Source organism: Ursus arctos, unplaced genomic scaffold (assembly GCF_023065955.2).
Source record: "Ursus arctos isolate Adak ecotype North America unplaced genomic scaffold, UrsArc2.0 scaffold_11, whole genome shotgun sequence".
Taxonomy (NCBI): domain Eukaryota; kingdom Metazoa; phylum Chordata; class Mammalia; order Carnivora; family Ursidae; genus Ursus; species Ursus arctos.
In genome coordinates this window covers 39,281,868-39,303,859 of record NW_026622775.1, presented here as the reverse complement: position 1 = coordinate 39,303,859, position 21,992 = coordinate 39,281,868, and the positions used below count along the sequence as shown (strand labels likewise).

At 34.8% G+C, this 21,992-nt stretch overlaps 1 protein-coding gene across 5 annotated transcripts in view; it reads left to right on the top strand.

Annotated features, from left to right (window-relative positions):
• Positions 1-21,992, top strand: part of LRBA (LPS responsive beige-like anchor protein) — a 791,618-nt gene that overhangs the window by 231,796 nt on the left and 537,830 nt on the right. For all 5 annotated transcript variants that reach the window (XM_044384357.3, XM_026499457.4, XM_026499458.4 and 2 more), the window contains exons 23-28: positions 11,015-12,067; positions 13,009-13,187; positions 14,217-14,370; positions 14,754-14,934; positions 18,355-18,482; positions 18,967-19,074. In XM_044384357.3, the coding sequence (XP_044240292.2) occupies positions 11,015-12,067; positions 13,009-13,187; positions 14,217-14,370; positions 14,754-14,934; positions 18,355-18,482; positions 18,967-19,074 (1,803 nt within the window). The remainder of the gene's footprint in view (positions 1-11,014; positions 12,068-13,008; positions 13,188-14,216; positions 14,371-14,753; positions 14,935-18,354; positions 18,483-18,966; positions 19,075-21,992) is intronic.

Genomic DNA, 21,992 nt, shown 5'->3' with positions numbered 1-21,992 from the left:
ACAAAGCACTATTTAGAACAGATTTGACTGCAAATCTGTATAATAAAGAAAGATACTCCCTGTGGCACCTTCAGGATGTACTTTATGAAAGTGTACATTGCTTTGAATTGAAATGTGTATTATTATTATTTTAAACTAGGCTCTGTACTGGGTGTATAATCCAGTGTGGGGCTTGCACTCATGACCCTGAGATCAAACCGTGAGCTGTGATAAAGAATCCAGGACTTAACCTACTGAGCCACCCATGCGCCCCTGAAATATGTATTATATAAACCATCTTTTGCTCTTGAAATTTTAACATAAAATGATATTTTTAACCTATCTTTTTATTATTTATATACTTATTTTTTAAGAAGTTTATTTAGTTAGGGGTGCCTGAGTGGCTCAGTCGGTTAAGCATCTGCCTTCTGCTCACGTCGTGATCCTGGGGTCCTGGGATCGAGCAGCATGTCAGGCTCCCCGCTGGGCAGGGAGTCTGCTTCTCCCTCTCCCTCTGCCCTGCCCCCAGCTTGTGTTCTTTCTCTCACTCTCAGATAAATAAATAAAATCTTTAAAAAAAAGTTTATGTAAGTAAGCTCTACATCCAACGTGGGGCTCAAAGTCACATCCTTAAGATTAAGAGTTCCACACTGTTCTGACTGAGCCAGCCAGGTGCCCCTAACCTATCTTTTTAAATGGCCAGTTGAAAGTTTGTCTGCTGGTCATGAATATAGCTAGAAGGTGACAAAGAAATATATTACACAAAATTACACTTTATCTTTAGAATGAAGAGTCTCATGTCAAATGGTTAAAAAGAATATGTTGATAGTCAACATAAGTTGACTTAAGTTGTAACTTAAGTGAATACTGGCAAGAACATCATGAATACAGAAATGCATGAGGTAATTTGTGATAGCAAAAATATATATCATCTATTGGCTCTGAAGAGGGCAATGGAAATACAAGAGAAATTCCTTAAACTGAGTATAACCAGCAGAGAAGGTCAGTTCTATGTAACGCACTACACTAGTTCCCCCTTACCCGGAGAGAATGTGTTTGTTCCAGGACCCCCAGTGGATGCCTGAAACAATGGATAGTACTGAACCCTGTATGTACTTCGTTTTTTTCCTATACATACATACCTATGATAAAGTTTTATTTACAAATTAGGCACAGTAAGAGATTAACAATAATAAATAGTTATAAAATAGAACAAGTATAACAATATACTATCATAAGTTATGTGAATGTGGTCTGTCTCTCTCAAAGTATCTTACTGTATTCATCTTTCTTCTTCCTGTGATTTGAGATGATAAAATGCCTATGTGATGAATGAGGTGAGGTGTATAGATGTAGGCATTGTGATATTGCATTATGGCTACTATTGACCTTGTGGCAATACATCAGAAGGAGGATCATCTGCTTTAGGTGACCCTGGATCATTGAGCCATAGCTATGTTGGTGGCTGGATGTCAGGAGCACGTGATGTCAATGGTTGGGGATGCTCGATAGTTGGAAGGTTGTTTTTGCAGAAAACCTTTTGGGAGAACATTGTAATGGGAGTTGTTGACTTTATTTTAGATGCATGAAAGTGTTGCTGCAGAAGTTGTAATCCTTTGGTGATCAGATGTGTGACTTAAATGCTCCGTTCCAAGGATCATATTCCATAATTTTCTCCTTCAGTGTTTGTGCCATTTGAAATACTTAGGCAAATTTCTATATGTCCACATTGCTGGTTCTCCTTCCATTTCTTCTTCCTCTGTAGATGATTCAAAAAGTTTTCCTAATTCCTCATTTGTTAACATTTTTCAGTGGCTTCTAATATATTCTTCCACTTCATCATTAAGCATTTCAGCAAATCCTTTCCACTAACTTGTCTTGCTGAGTGAATGATTTTCCCAACTTCTCCATCAACCCTGGGAAGCCTTTAAAATCATTCATGACTTCATAGGTTCTTCCAGCAGGCATTTATAGTTTCTGGTTTTAATTCATCCATTGCAGCTTTGATGAATGAATGTTACTGCATCAGCAATAATGAATGATTTCCAGCATTGTATTATGTCCAGATTGGGCTCTTCATCAGTTGCTGGTCAAATGTAATCAGATACCAGATGGATGGCTGTGGCCCTGACAAACCAAATGATGTCCTGGTCAAGGGGCTGAAGCAGTGAGGTTATATGTGGAGGTAAAAATACAACCTTAACATTTTCATTTTCAAACCAAAATTCAGGTTTCAAGGTGACCAGGTACATTGTCTATAATAGGACTTCAAATTCTAACCCTTCCTCTTCCAAGTATTTTTTCACTTCTGGGATGAAACATTGGTGGAACCATTTTATTAATAAGATGGTTGACACCCACACTTTCTGATTATGTTGCCAGAACACGGGCATTTAATTCTCGTCTTTGTTTTTGAGAGCATGTGAGTTCTTTGCTCTGTACACGATGCCTGGCATTATTATATACTCTGTAGCATTGCTGCGTAGTACCAGAGTTAATCTGTGCTTCCATGTTTTATGCCCTAGTGCCTCCTTTACATTTTTGTGAATGTAGGTTCTATTGGACATCTTCCGGAAGAGCCCAGTTTCATTGCAGTTGAAGGCTTGCTTTGGATGGTGTTCTTTCCCTTTTTTTTTTTTTTTAATGTCTCTTAAATTATTTATTTATTTATTTTAAAATTTTTAGCCGCTCTATCCGATTTTATTTTTTAATCTCTACACCCAACATGGGGCTTACAGTCATGACACCAAGATCAAGAGTCACATGCTCTACCGATTGAGCCAGCCAGGTGGCTTGGTGTCCTTTCTCTTTAATCAACTTCTTCAACTCTGCCATAAATGTGGCAGCAGCTACTTCATCAGCAGATATAGCCTTTCTAGTAGTTTTTATATTTTTCCGTCCAAATCTATTCCTGAAATTGTGTAACCATCCCTTGAAGTAAATGGCTTGGTGTCACTCTTTTCAGGAGATCTCTTCCTAAAGTCTTTGTTGAGGCTCAATGCTTTCTGGCACATGTTACTGTCAGTTGGAACACGTTTACCATTCATGTCTTCCACCCACAAATTTAATGCCTTTTCCATCTTAACTAAGCACTTACCACACACTATAGCCATAACTTTTGTAGTCTGAGATGTGACAGCAAAAATAGTACAGTTTTTTTTTTCCTCTTCACAGTTTCACAGATAGAAGATTCTTTCTTACTGTAGATCTCAGCAACCTCACCATATGAGTTTTTTCTTTTCCTTTTATTAAGTTGAAAATGTCCACCTTTTTGCTTAAAAGAAGGATTTTACGACTTCTCTTTGGCATGTATGAATTGCCAGCTCACAACTCTTGCACTTTGGGACCATTATTAAGTGAAATAAGGGTTACTTGAACACATGTATTGTGATACTGTGACAGCTGATCTGATAATTGAGATGGCTACTGAGTGACTAATGGGCAGTGTATACAACACGGACATGCCGGACGAAGAGATGATTCACGTCATGGGTGGGATGGAGTGGGATGGTGCGTGATGCTGCTCAGAATGGCACACAGTATGAATCTCATGAATTGTTTATTTCTGAAATTTCCCATTTAATATTTTTAGACTATAGTTGACCGTGGGTAACTGAAACTGTGGGAAGTGAAACCATGGGTGAGGGCGGGGAGACTCTGTATACTATGAATACAGTAAAGTATTATCAAAGTTTTGTTTAGCTGAGACCACTATGTTAGTGACCTTAATAAAAACGTTAATATAAAACCGTGAATGCTTTTGTTCAGAACTATTTTCATTTTACAGATTTTTTCTAAGTTTATACCAATTACCAAACAACTCAAAATATATAATTACTTGTAGTATTTGGATGTAATCATGTAGATCAGATATTAAGGTTTCAAGATGTCCATTAAATTCCTGTTGTTTAAGATGACAATTGGCATTCATCTTAAAAATTATGTTGGGCAAAGATCGTCATAGGATTTTGATATTTTACTCTACTGTTTTAATACACTGAATGAATTTTGTAGTGTCAGTAATGTAGGTTCTAACTTTTCAGTCCCAAGTCTGTTTCCTTTATTCTTTAAAACAATGCTCAGTATAGGAGCATACTTAGTTTTGGGATGGATTACAATATTTTTGCTGATAACTTTCTTTTGTGATATGTATGTTAGTTGAACGAGGGTAAGGCAGCAGTTCCCCCCTGCCCCCATTAGGGAATATCAATGTTGGGTTTGTCATAGGATGAAAATTTATCCTTACTCTACTAATTATCCAGTGTTTTAGCTTATTTGTTATTTGGATTTATTTTTAGTTTTTTTTTTTAAGATTTATTTATTTATTTGAGAGAAAGAGCACATGCAAACAAAGGGAGGAGCAGAGGAAGAGGGAGAGAGAAAATCCAAGCAGACATCCTGCTGACCTCAGAGCCTGACTTGGGGCTTCATCCCAGGACCCCGAGATCATGACCTGAGCCAAAATCAAAAGTCGGATGCTTAACCAACTGAGCCACCCAGGTGCCCCTTGATTTATTTTTAGTTTTAGTCACTAAAAGTTTTATAGTTTATTTATATTCTGACACCTCACACTTTGTTGATTTTTTACATGTTTTTCCAGAACCGGGTTTGCAGCGGTTCTGTCAGTCTGTATAACTTGGTATCTTGGAATACTAACTCAGAATACATTTAACACTAGTAAAACATTTATGATTGTTTTCACTTAATGCCTCTCTTCTGTCTTTTGTATTTTATATTTAATTGATGCAAACTTATATTTACATATGTGTCTGTGATGATCTTGACATATTCAGACTAATTTTTTTGGTGTTCATTTGTCTTGAATTATAATTTATATTTCACGAGAATAGAAAACTCTTCTGTTTTTAGGTGGTGCATCTTGTGACTGCTGCTAACCTGTTATAGTGCAATAAATTTTGACTGGAAGAACATGACTTTGTTATATAGAACAATTTGCTAGATGCACATCTGTCTCAACAGCATGATTGCTGGTAGATCTTTTTATGCCTTGGTGGCCACCAATGCAGTAGAAATAGCATACATTTAGAACAGTATACCAGTGAACATTTAAGCCTGCTGTTTGTGGTGAGACCAGCCTTTGGGTCCGTTTCCAAACTTATTGCCAAAAACTTTGTCTTTTCCAGCTACTTAGCCTGAGTATGGGCTTTAGAAAATTTCCCAGCCTATTACTATTTATCTTTGATGTCTATCATGCATGTGTACTACCTTTCTCCCCAGGATATACCCCTTTTATTTTCTGCAAAGTTGATGCTTACATTAAAAATATTTTTTTGGCATTTTGTATATATAAAATTCTGTATTTTGAATTTTTTATTTATTTTTTGCCCTTAATATCTTTTATTTGGGAGCTACAGATCTTATTTATTTTTAAGTCTGTGACCCTGAAACCTCCATTTGTTGTTTTTTAAATTTTTATTTAAATTTTAGTTAACATACAGTGTAATATTAGTCTCCGATGTATAATACAGTGATTCAACACTTCCATACATCATCCAGTGCTCATCACAACAAGTGTGCTCCTTAATCCCCATCACCTATTTAACCCATCTCTCCACCCACCTCCCCCCTGGTAACCATCGGTTTATTCTCTGTAGTTAAGAGTGTGTTTCTTGGTTTGACCCCCCCCTCTCTTTTTTTTTTCCCCTTTGCTAATTTTTTTCCCTTAAACTCCACAAATGACCAAAATCATATGGTGTTTGTCTTTCTCTGACTAATTTTTCTTAGCATAATTGTCTCTAGCTCCATCCATGTGGATATAATTCGCAAGATTTTATTCTTTTTTATGGCTGAGTAATATTCCATTGTAATATACCACATCTTCATTATCCATTCATTAGTCGAAGGACATTTGGGCTCTTTCCAGAGTTTAGCTATTCTAGATGATGTTGTTATAAACACCAGGGTGCATGTATCCCTTTGAATTAGTATTTTTGTATTCTTTAGGTAAATACCTAGTAGTACAATGGCTAGATCGTAGGGTAGTTCTATTTTTAACTATTTGAGGAACCTCCATACTGTTTTCCAGAATGGCTGTACTAGTTTGTATTGCCACGAACAGTGCAGGAAGGTTCCCCTTTGTTCATGGTCTTGCCAACACATGTTGTTTCTTGTGTTGTTGAGTTTAGCTATTCTGACAGATATGAGGTGATAGCTCATTGTAGTTTTGATATGTATTGCCCTGATGCTGAGATGTTGAGCATCTTTTCATGTGTCTGTTCGCCATTTGTACGTCTTCTTTGGAGAAATGTCAACTCATGTTTTCTGCCTGTTTTTTAATTCGATTATTTGTTTTTTTGGTGTTGAGTTGTATAAGTTCTTTATATATTTTGGATACTAAGCCTTTATCAGATATGTCATTTGTAAATATCTTCTCCTATTCTTGAGGTTGCCTTTTAGTTTTGTTGATTGTTTCCTTCGCTGTGTAAAAGCTTTTTATTTTGATGAAGTCCCAATAGTTTATTTTTGCCCTTATTTCCCTGGCCTCATGAGACATATCTTTTTTTTTTTCTTAAAGATTTTATTTATTTATTTGACAGAGATAGAGACAGCCAGCGTGAGAGGGAACACAAGCAAGGGGGAGTGGGAGAGGAAGAAGCAGGCTCCCAGCGGGGGAGCCTGATGTGGGGCTCGATACCAGAACGCTGGGATCACGCCCTGAGTCGAAGGCAGACGCTTAACGACTGAGCCACCCAGGCGCCCCTCATGAGACATATCTAGAAAGAAGTTGCTACAGCTGATGCCAAAGAACTTATTGCCTGTGTTCTCCTCTAGGATTTTTATGGTTTCAGGTCTCACATTTAGGTCGTTAATCCATTTTGAACTCATTTTTGTGTTTGGTATAAGAAAGTGGTCTAGTTTCATTCTTTGCATATTGCTGTCCAGTTTCCCTAATACTGTTTGCTGAAGAGAAATTCTTTTTCCCATTGGATATTCTTTCCTGCTTTCTCAAAGATTAATTGACCTTATAGTTGTGAGTTCCTCTCTCATTTTTCTGTTCTGTTCCATTGATATCTGTGTCTGTTTTTGTGCCAGTACCATACTGTTTTGATCACTACAGCTTTGTAATATAACTTGAAATCTGGGATTTTGATACCCTTATACAACCCATTTTAGAGAGGAGAAATATAAGCAGCAGAAAAGTCAAGTGACTAGTCCAGAGTCACAAAAGAGAAATGAAAAACATGTTCAAGGGTCAGTTGAGGAACTCTCCCAGATAGTAGAACCAAAAGACAAAGCCTTGGAAAATAGAGAAATGGTAAGAAAATTAGAGGACTATTCAGTGCAATGTCAAAAGATACTAATCCCAGAAAGTGAGAATACGTGAAAAGGGGGACAAATGTATAAAATAAAATTGATTCAAGAAAATTTCCCAGAACCAAGGATATTTGTTGCTAGATTGGAAGGCCCAGTGGATATTTAACACAATGGATGAAAATAGACCTATGTTGAGAATCAGTGTGAAATTTGAAAGCCCTAGGAGCAAAGAGATTTTACAAGATTTTACAGGGAACAGAATAAGTCTTATAAAGGATCAGGAATCAGAGTAGGCTCAGACTTCCCAACAGTAAGCACAGAAATAAGAAGGCTATGAAGAAATACTTTTCAAATTCTGAGGTTAAATGCTTTCCAACCTGTGGTTTTATAATCAATCTACTAATCAAGTATGAAGGTAAAATAAATATGTTTTCAGGTCTCAAAAACTTAGTTTATATATACCCTTTTTTCAAGAAGGTACTGGAGGATATACAGCACCAAAAGGAGAGAATGAAACGAAGAGAAAAATTTGTGACATAGGAAACAGGAGAGGCGACATAGAAGAGAGATAAGAAGGGATCTCCAGGACAATGGAGAAAGGAGATCCTGTAATGGCAGCTGTGTAGTAGACATATGACAGTCCTTCCAAATTGGAACAGTTTACTTAATAGACAGATATGGGGGGAAGCTATTGTCAATGAAATGCCAGCTACCTTTATAACAGTTTTTTAAAAAACCTGAGAGCAAATTACCTACATGTGATGGGCCCATATTCTTAGAACTACTTGACTTGTCTTGACCATGTACTGATTCAGTTCGTGCTGTCTCTTCTACTTCTCCTGCGTGGATCACTTGAGCTTTCTCATTTCACTGCTTGAAAAAGTGGTCTGCTTTGATTTACTTCTGAGAGTAGAGGTAGACTGTGGTGAGAATTGGAAAATATAAAGTAGTCTACTTCCTCTATCTTATTCATGCCAGTTATTTATTACCTGGCCCACACTCAGTTGCTTCAATTCTCCTGACCTGTGTATTTCCCAGTATTTCCTAATGGCCTTGCCGACAGACTTCCCAGGAATAGCCTTATGTATCCTCTTAGAGAAACTGAAGCCCTGTTCCAATTCATTGATTCTCTGTAGCTTGTCTTCTAGTAGCCTTTAGTTAATTACAGTAATATTGCCCTTTCCTCATAAAGCTGGCTAGGTTTGTGCTGTACTTGGCTTCCCAAACTAAACATGATAAGTATGTTTACTATATAGTAGTAGAACTGTTAAAAAAAAAAAAAAAACATGTAGGAAACAGTAAAAATGTTAGGATTGTGATTTCCTCTTGATAGAGTTGGGGAAGTTGAGGATGGGCACATAGAGGAATTGTGAGGTAGTAGTGTTCCATTTCTTGACATGGATAGTAGGTATATGGGATTTAAAGATTATTCTTTAATCTGTGTATAAACTGTATATATTCATGTTTATTGATATATTTTATAATGAAATTTTAAAAATCCTTAATTTGAATAAAATCAAAGCAAATGATTATAGAAAACTAAACTTATACACTAAAGGATCTATTTTCAAAATCACTGTGAGGTTGGTAGTATGAAACTTGCCTTCCTTAGACAATAATAATTGTCATATCAGTGTAATAATGATCTTCCTAAAGTCAGATTTCCAAATAGACTGAATGATACCTTAAGAAATCAGACATCTTTCTCTTACTCAGAATTTTCTGATGGCTCTCTCACATTCAGAATAAAATTCAAAGTCTTTAATACAGTCTATAATTCTCTGTAAGTATGATCTAGCCAATGCCTACCTCTGTAACCTTATCATCTACAGTTCTCTTTCAACTTATTGTTCCTCAAACATACCAAGCTGATTTTGGCGACCAGGGACTTTGCATTCATTTTTCCTCCTTCCTGAAGCTCTTTTCCTTTTGATATTCGTGTAACTTGTTCTCTCACTTTATTCTTACCTCTGTTCAATGTAATATCCTTAGAGATCTTCCCCAGTTACTGTAGTTAAACTCACCCTCCCACCTAGCCTGTCATCTTCAGTTACTCTCTTTTTTCCCCTTCAAAGCTCTATTACTTAACGTTATCTTATATTTTTGTATTTTTATGTTGTCAGTTTCTTTCATTAGAATGTAAGTTCTATGAAGGCAGGGACATTGTGTTGTTCATCACACAGTGCCTGGAATGCTTTGGATGTTCAGTAAATTTTGCTGAATAAATGAAGAGGAATTGGTCAATTGAAATAACTTAGGTCAGGGAACCTGTCTTACTGAGTTGGTAGAGCATGAGACAGTCTCAGGGTCGTGAGTTCAAGCCCATGTTGGGTGTAGAGCCTACTTAAAAACAACAACAACAACAACAACAATAACAACAGAAACTTAGTTCAGGAAAATGTTTGCTTTCTGGTTATAAAAGAAATTGGTATTTTGTTAATGTTTACTGTGCTGTTTTACTCTATGGTGTAAAATATATGCATTTCATTTTGAAATATTCAAAAAAGTTTCCCAAATATTTAGAATTAGGAAAATGTTTATTTCCTAAACATTTCTATTTTGAACTGTATTCCATTATGGCACAAGCATACTGTATATATCCTGAGTAAAGGCTAGTAAATTGCTATAAAAATATGTGCATAATGCATTATTTATATGTTTGTTTGCCTTTTACCCATGTGTATACATGCCTACGATTCAAAAAGGTCTATGGATCTTTGTGCACAAAAAATCATCTTTTGTTGTCATTTACTACCATCCTCCCATACTAGGGCTCAGTAAAGGTCTGTTGTAAAGGTTCAGTTTGCTGTGTATATTATAGTAGTGTAGATTATAGGGACAGATAGTTGTAGCATTGGTAAGCTTAATTATGCCTATACTTTCTGCATGTATTACACTTCTTTTTGGGGGGGTGTTTCCTATTATAATACCAGTGGCAATCACATAATGGTAGCTATAATAAACTTTGATAAGAAAATTATCAAGGTAAATGGGTACAAGGCTAACCATGATATGGGGATGTTTACAGTGCCAGTTACATAGTAGTCATTCACATGGAAGTGGAATGAATGGATGGATGGATGGATGGATGACCTGGAACTTGCAAATTATTTTGACCAGTGTAGACTTTGAAAATTGTGGTCGACCTTTGGGGAATGGTTGTATTCTTTTTTCATTGCTGAAAGAATTTGTATTAGCTTAGTAAGAAAATGTTTTACTACCTTAATAAATATATGGAGAGCTGCTGTAATAGTGGGCATAATTAATTGATTTTTTTTTCTCTGTTGGGGATGAATCATGGGGAAATGGGTTTTCATTGCAATTGAAACAATGTATTATTTAGGGCACAAAGCCCTTCACAATGGTATATATATATATATATTTAGTTGCTGGTACAAGTTAAAGAGGTCAGTATATTCAGTATAGTATATACATGGTATATATATGCAGTATATATCGATATTGTAGGGTAGTATATTCTTTTCATATACATGTCTAAGAATAGACTAAGAATGTTCTTATTGTGGTTTAATGCCGTGCTACCTGTCAGCATTAAGTCTAGCTATCATTTTTTTTTATTTTGTGTTTTTGTGATTGACTTACTTTTTATTTTATAAGATAAGGATATTCTAAGAAAATTACCTTATTGCATTATATAAAACATTTATTTGAAAAATTGTTAAATATTTTTTTTTATGTTCTGTATACCCTTTTCTTTCTTTTTTTTCATATTTTGACTGATCTTATGTTTTTCATCTAGGTCACTTTTGAAATACACAAAGAAAATCTTGCGAATATGTTTAGAGAACACCAGGGAAAAGTTGATGAAGAAATAGGACAATGTTCAAGTCCAGTTGAAGCAGTCTCTGCCATTATCAGGGATGTTAATGTTTCAGTATCATCCCAGCAATCAGATGTGAAGCCTTGTCCTGTGTCTCCTCATATCACCAGAAATAGTGATGAAAAGTCAACTGTTAAGAAGACAATTTCAGTAGACTCCACTTCCAACGTTGAACTGCAGACTCCTAACGCATCTAATGAAGAAAGGAAAACTGGTCAAGAAAGTCAAGAGTTACTATATGAAGTCCCGGTAGAAGACACACTGATAAATGAAATAGTTAATACAGGTGATTTAGAAGTATCCTCTGATATGATAGAAGCTGAGACTGTTTCCTCTAATTCTTTTAAAACAAGTGGCAAAGATATAATGACTGTTAGTGAAGTAACTGCTTCTATAAGTTCTCCTTCAGAAGAGGATGCCTCAGAGGTGCCAGAATTATTGGATAAGTCTATAGTAGAGGAAGATGATGATGATTACGTAGAACTGAAGGTAGAAAGTAGTCCTACTGAGGAAGCCAGTCTATCCACAGAGCTCCAAGAAGATAGTTTGTCTCCAGCTGCATCTGAAGCCAGTGAAAGACTGGACATGCTTAGTAATGACAACAAATTAATATTTCAAGACCAAGAATCTCTAAGTAAGAAGCAAACTGATGGTGAAACTCAAGATTCCAAAGATTCTGGAATCTTGACTATGACAGCATCAGGGTCTTCAGCTACCTCACCAGATACTACTGTTTCCCAGACACCTGTACAATCAGACGTTGGTGAGATGCTAGAGGAAGGGAAGAAAACAACTAACTTTGCAAGAGAAACCAAATTAATTGGTGATTCTCCTGTCTTTGAGTCTCCTACTACTTCTGAGCAGAGGATTGCTAAATTAGATGTTTCCAGTGTTGCTACAGATACTGAGAGATTGGAATTGAAGGCCAGTACAAACATGGAAGCATGTCATCCTCATCAACCTGCGCCCGAGGTGATTATATTTATTATCTTCTTGAAGTGTATTTGCATTGGATTAAAATAGTGCAAGTGTATATAGTTATATTTTATTTTGGAGTTTGTTCATACCCTATTTGCAATTATATAAATACAATGAATGTAAAGATTACATTTGTTATCTTTAGTGCAAGATTTTAGTGTGAGTTCATTAAATGGCAGTTTTTATTACCAAAGCATCACCAAACGTTACTACTTTCAAGTTATAGGATTGTAATAATTCCAGTTTATAAAGCAAATATTGGAAATACTTGCCTTTACCCTTTATTTGATAACCCAGTCATAGTTAGTACCTTAATTCTCCAACAAAATCTAGGACTGTCTTCCTGCAGAACCACCTGCCAGTGTATAATTTTATATATAAAGTATGTAGTTTAAGATTCCTTCCATGAGGAAACAGACCATGAGGTCTGTTTGCTTTGTAAGAGGGGAGGAGCCTTTCTGAGATCTAAAGGTACTTCTTTCTCCTTTACTAGTATCTCAGAGTGATTCAGAAGACAGTGGTTGATTGCATGTTGTCATTTCCCTTTCTGTTCAGCCAACCATTTTGTTGGTTCTTAGTTCTGTTATCTTTATGTTTGTTTTTAATTCTAACCAATTTATAATCCAGTATTGCCTTCTTTCATGCTAATATTCAAATCTAAGAATCATTTCTTTTAAAAAATGCTACATTTGCTGGCAATAATACTAACATGGTTGCAAGCTAATTACTGTTGAATTATGGTAGTTTAGCATTTTTTATAACTTCGCTCTAAATGTGTTAAAAGTTTTAATGTTATTACTCATTGATAATTTTTCTCTAATTTGGTTCCTTAGTATTTTAAAATATCATTTGTTAGATGAATTGCACTGAAGCTATTATATTATTAATGCATTCTTTGAATTTATTTTACTACTCTTTTAAATTTACTGTATTAGATGTCAAGGCGGCAGGAGGAACCAGGTCAAGGAACAGCACCAGATGGAGTTAATGGACAAAGGAGGGATTCCAGATCTGCTCTGTTTCGTATTCCTGAGTTCAAATGGTCTCAAATGCATCAGCGTTTGCTCACTGATCTATTATTTTCAATAGAAACAGATATACAGATGTGGAGAAGGTTTGTCCATATGTTTGTTACAGAAGATGTGTATAAAGTTTATTTTTGTTTGTTTGTTTGTTTTTTGGTTTTTGGCTTTTTAGAGAGGGTGAGAGAGAATCTTAGGCAGACTTCATGCCCAGTGCGGAACCCAACGTGGGGCTTGATCTCACAACGCTGAGATCATGACCTGAGCTGAAATCAAGAGTGAGACGCTTAACCGACTAAGCCACCCAGGGAACCCCTGGTCTTTGTTTTCAAAGAAGTTTATATAGTTATCATTTTGCAATTAATTTCAGACATTTGGTTAAAAAGTAAAATATAAATTATTTCTTTGGTATAGTTTATTGAATTTACTTTTATTCTCCATTATAAAAATAAGCTACCCTGTCTGAAGTACAAAAACTTTAAAATCAGAGATTTTTAAAAAAATTTGCTGCAGATTTCCTGTAGCATATTTTATAGCATCTAATTCACCTAAAGGTAGATCTACTAAAGTGGTTTATTACTAGGAGTACTAAAAAAAAAATGGACTTTAAATAGAGGATCCAGTTCTCCAATGTAGTTTTGATATAAAACCTCTGTATAGTTCAGATTATCTATTGTATGATTTATGATTTAAAACGCCTAATTGGTTATTGTTATTTGTATACTACACTTAACACTGTTTGAAAACGTTTTATGGGATTATCTAAGAAAATGTTAATAGAAAGTTCATTTTTAATAGCACATTTAACGCCATCTACCTCTTAACTTTTGCTACACGACTTCTCAGTTTTGTTCCCAGTTAAGAATAATTCAATTTTTGGTATACAAGATGAATAGTGTTATATGTTTCAGCACTAAAAAGGGGCATGGATAGTATCTCCTGATATGGAATGGTCTACATCTTCTGAAGGAAGTACATCCTCAACTTGCCTGCTGTATCACTATCATTACCTCAGCTTTCAAGATGAAGTGAAAGCACCTTCTTATCCTCCCTCCCCTCAAGTAGGCAAACTGATTTCTTTTCTTTAGCTTTGTCAGTAAACATCATTTATCTTTGGCCAGCCATTCAACAAAGACAGTTATGGACTTCGTGAATAGCAGTGATAACGTCATCTTTGTACACAACACAATTCATCTCATCTCTCAAGTGATGGACAATATGGTCATGGCTTGTGGGGGTATACTGCCATTGCTTTCAGCGGCTACATCGGCTACAGTAAGGACTTAACTATTATATAAAATTGGTGTGAAAACATGATTGTTATGAATCTTCGTTAAGAGTTGAATGTGGTGGTTACGTATCATAGGCGTTCTAAGCCAAAAAAGCAACTGGATCTCTTACTGTTACCTGTTCCAGGAATAAAAGGACTAAAAAGTATGTCGATTTCTTAGGGATGAGTCAGCTAGTGAATATGGCTGATGGTGGTTCACCTGTACATTACCATTGCCTTCTTTTTAGATGAAAAAGGAAGTCATTCTGTTGAACTAGATATCTGAAAGCCTGGCTTTTTATAAAACTTAGAAATTTGGGAAATGCATCTAAGAAAACTAGATGTTGATGACAATATAGATGTAAATGTCAAATTTTGTTCCTTACAGCACGAGCTGGAGAATATTGAACCTACTCAAGGCCTTTCAATAGAAGCCTCTGTAACATTTTTGCAGAGGCTAATCAGCCTTGTGGATGTGCTTATATTTGCAAGTTCTCTTGGCTTTACTGAAATTGAAGCTGAAAAAAGTATGTCTTCTGGTGGAATTTTGCGACAGTGTCTTCGACTAGGTGAGATGTTAAAACCCGTTAGGAATTTACTTGAAGATTTTTCAGTAATCTTGACATATTAGATTGAAAATTATATTTCATCTGTTAGTGGAAAAATGTGTGCTAGACAATTTGTCATATGCTTTTTTTTAATCTCCAAAGAGTGAAGATTATGTATGTTCTATGCTATATTAGTAATTACAAAGTTGGCTAGGGGAAGGACATGTTTTAAAAAATCCAAGTTGATTGTGGTCACCATTACCACTCCTCCTCTGGTCTTTCTTTGCTCAAAAATAGTGCTTCTTAAATTTTAAGATGATTTCTACACAAGAATCACCAGAGGATCTTGTTAAAATGCAGTTAAATTATATAGGTCTGAGGTGAGGTCTATAATTGTCTAACAAATCCCAGGTGACGTTGAAACTGCTGTCTTAAAAACACGCTTGAGTGGCAGGGTTCTAAACTAGCATCATTCCAGTACAGCCTTTATCAAAATAAAGTGTGGTAATTTGTTGAAGCAGTTCCTGAAATTATTAAATCTCCGTTCTTCTCCTGGCAGCAGCTCTGGCTTAGGTAAAAGTTAAAATACATGAAAAGAAGTTTTAGTGTCATCAGGGCTTCCTTTGGTGAGGCAGAAGAATTTTTCTCTATGCAGAAAAGTTCTTGTATCTAGTTGTAAATACTGAGACTTTGTTAAGGATTTGCTTATTAAATGGAGAAAAGCAACTAGGGAGAGGGGGACGAAGAAATGCAAGCAAAACCTTTGGGAACTATGGCCGCATGAAGATAGATCAGAAATAAAGCATTTATGTACTATAACATTAAAAGTGGAAAATCTAATTATTTAGAAAGATTTTCCCATTTTTAGCAGAAATATCTATTACATGAACAGATAGACTTTTTTTGGTGCAATGATCATTTTTACTCAAAATGCTTTTCAGAGTACTTTTAAACGTAGGATGTTCTAAAGAACTGGATGTCACAGTTTTTAGAAGTTTGTTTTAAAATTTTAATTAAGAGATTCAAATGGTGAGTATAAAAAACCAAAAGCTACTCATTTATTGACTACTGTCATTTGTTATTGCAGATTTTCAGTGAGTCAGCAATTGTTTTCTTTTACTCATGAGGATATTTGAGATCAGAGAAATTAGGAAACGTATTTAAAATCCAAAAGCTATAATTGGTAAAGTTAGAATTGAATATAGTTTACCTTGTGTTCCTCTTCTGTTATAAATACTTCCTTAAATTTTCTGTTAGTAATACAATTTAAATATTTTTCACTCCATTAATTTTGTATGTGGCATTTTTAAAACTTTGTGACTTTTCTATAAAGAGTGTATTTCTGGAATTACAAGTATAAGGCTACACTATCAGTGTTTCACTATATTCAAGCATTAAATTTAGAAATTAGGGAAATAACTCTATCTCCCTCGTTTTCATGATTTAATCTACCCCAGCACCATGTCTTCTTATAAATGCAAGTGAGATTCAGAAAACAACTCATTCAAGATTTCTTTAATAGAGTATGGTAAGCTTGGTGTATAATCCAAATATTTGATCCCTGGTCTCCTCTTGTTCTTTTCTGAGGTTGGAGATAAGAAGGCAGGATGACAACAATAAGAGTAACTTGTACTACTGAGACTGATGAATGTGGCATAGTTTTTAACTTTGTGATACCCAAACTTGATTTTATTCAACCTGGGACAAAAGTAGTACAAAAGTTATTTTTCTGGGCCTGATTTTAAATTTGACAAAGTTATATTCCATATTTTCTCTTCCTCCTTCCCTCACTATACTCCTTCCTTTTCTCTAACTTTTGGTGTTCTCATGCAACTTTCTGAATACTTCTCTGTCTCAATTCTTTGTCTGCTAGCCTTATGACAGTCTGGTGGTATTTAGAGTCCACATAGAAGTTTGCTATTTTGTCCCTGATTTGTTCTCCTACTCTTGTTCAGTTCAAATACCCTGAGTGCTACTGATTTGATTGGAAATTAAGATGATTTACATGATATCAAGCAATTCATAATCGCTTTTGCATTACCTGACTGATCATTTAAACTTCAAAATTAATTTCTAAGTAACCAGAGTAATTGTCTGATTGGGGAGACATATAGAGAGGTAATTGTTTTTTTGAACAGGTGATGCATTTAATTTACTACTTACTTTAAGCTGTTGTAAATGTTACATCCGAATTCTGGGATTTATATAACTCTTTCAGTGGTTAGCAAACAGTGCTATTACAGACTCTGTAATAGTTCATAATTACATATAACATGAATGCTATAAGATTTATGCTTAGAGAAGATCACCATTTTAAGAGTACAGTATTTATGAAAGTGTTCAGTCAAAAACAACAAAAAAGGTTAATATCTGGTAGTAATATACTGAAACATCAAATCTTGAACAAAGATTCGGGGAGCCTTTGGCTTATAAATACACTGGCTTCTATTGGATAAAATTCTTATTTTGAGTATGGTTGACACACAATTTACATTAGTTTCAGGTATACAACTTAGTGAGTTGAAAGGTTTGTACATTAGGCTGTGTCCAGTTATATTGCTGTTGCGGTATCATTGACTGTATTCCTTATGTTCTCTTTTTTATTCCCTTGATTTACTCATGCTATAACTGGAGGCCTATATCTCTCTCTCCCCTTCACCCATTTTGCCCACCTCCTACCACCCTCCCCTCTGGTATCCATCAGTTTGTTTCCTGTATTTATAGGCCTGACTGTACTTGTCGTTTGTTTATTCTTTCTTTTTTTCTAGATTCCACTTATGAGTGGAACTATTTGGTATTTGTCTTTCTCAGTCTGACTTGTTTCATTTAGCAAAATACTAGAGGGGTTATTTTGGATTGTGTATTAATCACAGCCTCTTTCTTTTCTGTCCCCCACCTTTTTAATGGTTTTAATGAGATCCAGTAAAATGTAGACGCTGTAAATATTTTCTATAAATGCTATACCATCTGTCAGTCTCTATTAATATGCTATAATGATACATAGTAAGAAAAACATGCAAGTTTTAAGTTTAACTATTTTGCTTTGATGAAGGTGGTGGCAGGTTATTATCCTAGACTAGTTCATGGCAATGTGATTTGCTTTCTGTTCTTTTCTATCTTTCAGTTCTTTTCTTCCCTATCTTTTCCTTAATTAAGATCATTCTAGTTTAGCTTCGGTGAGATCTATGAAACACTGGCCTGTTGATTAAGATTCCTGAAATGATTTTCTCTTAGCACGGGGCCCTAACAGAGTAGCTAACAAAGTCAGAAAACAAACACTAGGTGATAAAGTCCAGGGACATTTTAGGAATTTGCTGAAGGTAATCTGTTTCAGATAAAAGCTTATGTAAATCATATTATGTAGGTGATTTTTATCCGTTCCAAAATCTTAAAAAAAATTTTTCTTTTCTTGCCCAATCTTATTCTTAAAATAAATTACAGTGTGTGCAGTGGCAGTAAGGAATTGTTTAGAGTGTCAACAGCATTCACAACTGAAAGCTAGAGGAGATACAGCCAAAGGCCAGAAAACAATGCACAGCCTGATTCCCATGGGGAAATCTGCAGCAAAGGTAAGCATACAGAATAATTAATTAAATAAAGTGCCTTTTACTTTATGATTAAGATCTTAAATTTATTTGTTCATTTCAACAAAAAGTTAAATCTGACAGAGGTTCTGAAATAGTTATTTTAGTCTGTGGACATAACATTCAAATATTTGCGTTTAAATCTACAGTAAAGATTTGCTTATACTTAATCTTGTCTTCATTTCCAAATGTTTACTTTTCTTATGTCTTTGATACTTTTTCCTTTGAATATGTCAATTTGTATTTCATGTACTTCATAAGTTAACATGCAGTTTGTTTTTTCCTTTATGACTCCCTTCTGTAACCCTCACCTCTATTCCAGTACCCAAAAAAAGAAGAGAGAAGGAAGTAGGAAAAGTAAACTGGGAAGAACAGCATTATAACTTTTCCCCCCCCTGGTATTTGGAAAACTGTGCTAATTTTTTTAAATGTCTACATAATGTATATACAAATTTTTTGTCTTAAATAGAGTCCTGTGGACATTGTAACTGGTGGTATATCTCCAGTAAGAGATTTTGACAAGCTCCTACAAGACATGGATATTAATCGGCTTAGGGCAGTTGTCTTCAGAGATATAGTAAGTTACAGTATTTCTTTCATAGACTCTTAGCTGATACATCTTTCCTCTAAGGTCAGAGTATTGAGAGTGAGAACTCTTTGTGATATAACAGTAGTTGATATTAGAGGGGCTAGTAACCAATTCTTTTGACAGTGATTTTAGAATCTTAGAATATTGGAAAGTATTATTTATATAAATGGAGTTAATATATCAGAGTAATAATACTAAAAATAATATATAGTTACATATTAAGCACTGTAAGTGCTTCACATGTCCTAATAAGTCCAACAACTTCTTGAGTTGTATACTTTTGTAATTCCCATTGTGTAAATGAGGAATCTAAGGAACAGAGAGCTTGAATAATTTATTCAAGCTAACGGAGCTAGTAAATGATGGGATTCCAACCCAGCAGTCTTAAACTCCAGAATCTATACTCTGAAAGTAATGAAATGTTCAAATTCTGAATGGCATATTATTTTTACTGAATATCGGATCTTTTTCCCTTAAAGGAACAGAATTATGATACAAAGGTACATGATGAAATGGTGTGTGTGATGGTTTTAATTTTTAAAAACATGGTTGTTTTAGTTGATTTTGATGTAATGGCACAGTTTTGCATACAAATTGTAAAATTGTATAAGAGTCTAAAGATGAAAATAAAAATTATTTGTAATCCTACTGATCAGCATTTGTAATATTATCATTAGTTAATGTTTTTTGAATACTTACTGCCTCTTAAGTACTGGATGTTCTGCAAGTTTTTTTTAATAAACTTTATAACTTCAATTTTTAATTTTCCCTCCTCTTTTTGTAGGGTTTTAGTCCTCTCTTGAGTTCTTGACTAAGTTTTATACTCATATACAATTTGTTAGTAGTAGTTGAGGTAATCTAGTTACTAGCTATCGTTAATAGTTATTGCATTTTAAGCATTCAACTGGATGCTCTGTTTCATTTAATTCATGCAATAATCCTATGAGAAAGATAGAAGTATTGGATTAAATCATCTGCTTAAGATCACACAAGTATTAAGAGGTGGAAGTGGGTTAAGGATCTAGGGAACCTGGTTCTTGAAATTTTGATCTTAACCATTAGGTATACTGCTTCCCTAAATCTCCTTTTTTTTTTTTTTTTTTTGGCTTTTTGGTAGCTGTATCATTCTTTTAATTAAGAAACCATTTACTTTTTTTTTTTTTTTTCCAGAACCCACTGATTGTGGTTCATTTTGGGACCAAATACTGCTGCTGCTTTCTCTCCCCCCCTTTTTTTTCTTTGAGTCCATTGCCCTATAGTTTTGTTTTTCTTATAGTGATCTTTAAAAATCTATAATAGGTAATATAACTCTTTTGCTTTAAATATTCTCTAATGGCTTCCTGTAGCACTTAAAATGAAATAAAAACTCCTCATCCTGGCTCTATATGATTTGGCTCTTTAGAACTTGATAACAACTTTTTATTTCATGCTATTTGGATAAAGAATTAGATATCTCCTATGTTTAACATGTAATTTCTGAAAGTAATAAATAATTAAAAAATTTTTTTTGTAATTAAAAAAGTTTTATAATCACCTTGTAGGAGTTTTAGAAAAGAGAAAAGACCGTATTTCCCAGACTCTGTCCCGGAGGCTCTTTTAGCATAAGCAAACTTTGATGAAAAAGGAAATGACCTTAGATCGACAGTATAAAGAAAGTTATTACCCTGAGGTTAAGTGCTAAACTTTTTAATCACTCTAATCTGAGTTCATGTTTGCTTTCTCACTTACTTTCTGTCTTTAGGTAAATTATTTCTCTAGGCCTCATCTTGTTCAAAGGGGTTAATGAATGTGTTTGAAGTATAGTATAGTGCCTGATCCATTGTAAGTATTCAGTAAGTGACAGCTACAATTGAAAACAAATTTATTTGGCGATTTAGGACTTAAACATATGGATCCCTTGGATGTTTCTTATTGGACAGAAATCAGGCTTGCATTATAAATTTTATACGGTAATAAGTAAATACTGAACTTATTAATGGGCTAAGAAGTAGATAGGCATAGATGATTTGTAATAGATTAAGAAGTTACAATCAAGGGATGCCTAGGTGGCTCAGTCAGCTGATTGATCAACTGAAATCAACTCTTGATTTTGGCTCAGGTTATGATCTTAGGGTCATGACATGGAGCTCTGCCATCATGCTCCACGGTCAGTGCAGAGTCTGCTTGTCCCTCTCCTTCTGCTCCTACCCCTGCTCGTGCTCTCTCTCTTTCAAATAAATAAATAAAATCTTAAAAAAAAAAAAAAAGATCAGGTAAGTTATTTATCTACATTTTTAATGTTGCCATCATTAGCAACAGTTCTTATAATAGTGTCAGGATCGTGTGGCAGCAGAACTTCACAGGAGTGTCTAGAGAAAAGAAATGATTAATAAAAAAGGGAAAATGTACATATAACTTTTCCATCAAGACTAATAAGATCTTGCATATGAGCCTAAAGAGTACCATAGATTTTTGTCAGATTATAAATACTTCTAATAATTGTATCAAGTGGAAATGTTCAGGTAGAGCACGATATTGCGTGCACCCAGAAATTGATTGTGTCGAACACATTTGACACTGGTTAATTAACTTTAGTTTCATTTGCACCTTTGGTTGCCATTTATTTATCTGCCAGGCAACAGTGTTCTTTGTTTTCCTTATCCTAAATTTATCTGTTACTCAAGGTACCTTTAGTTTTCAGAATTTGATGGACAAGTTTGAGTTTTTCCTTTAAATTATTTTGAAAAGTTATCAGAATAGTGATCTGTTCAGGGTCCCTTTGAAGATGGAAGATTTGAATAGATGAAGAGGTCATCAGTATACAGATATGTAGGTGATCTGTAGAGCTAAGATGAAGCCCTGGTCTCTTGTAGAGGTCAATCTAGTTTGTCCTTTTCTTTCTGGCAGGCACCTATTTTCAATCTTAG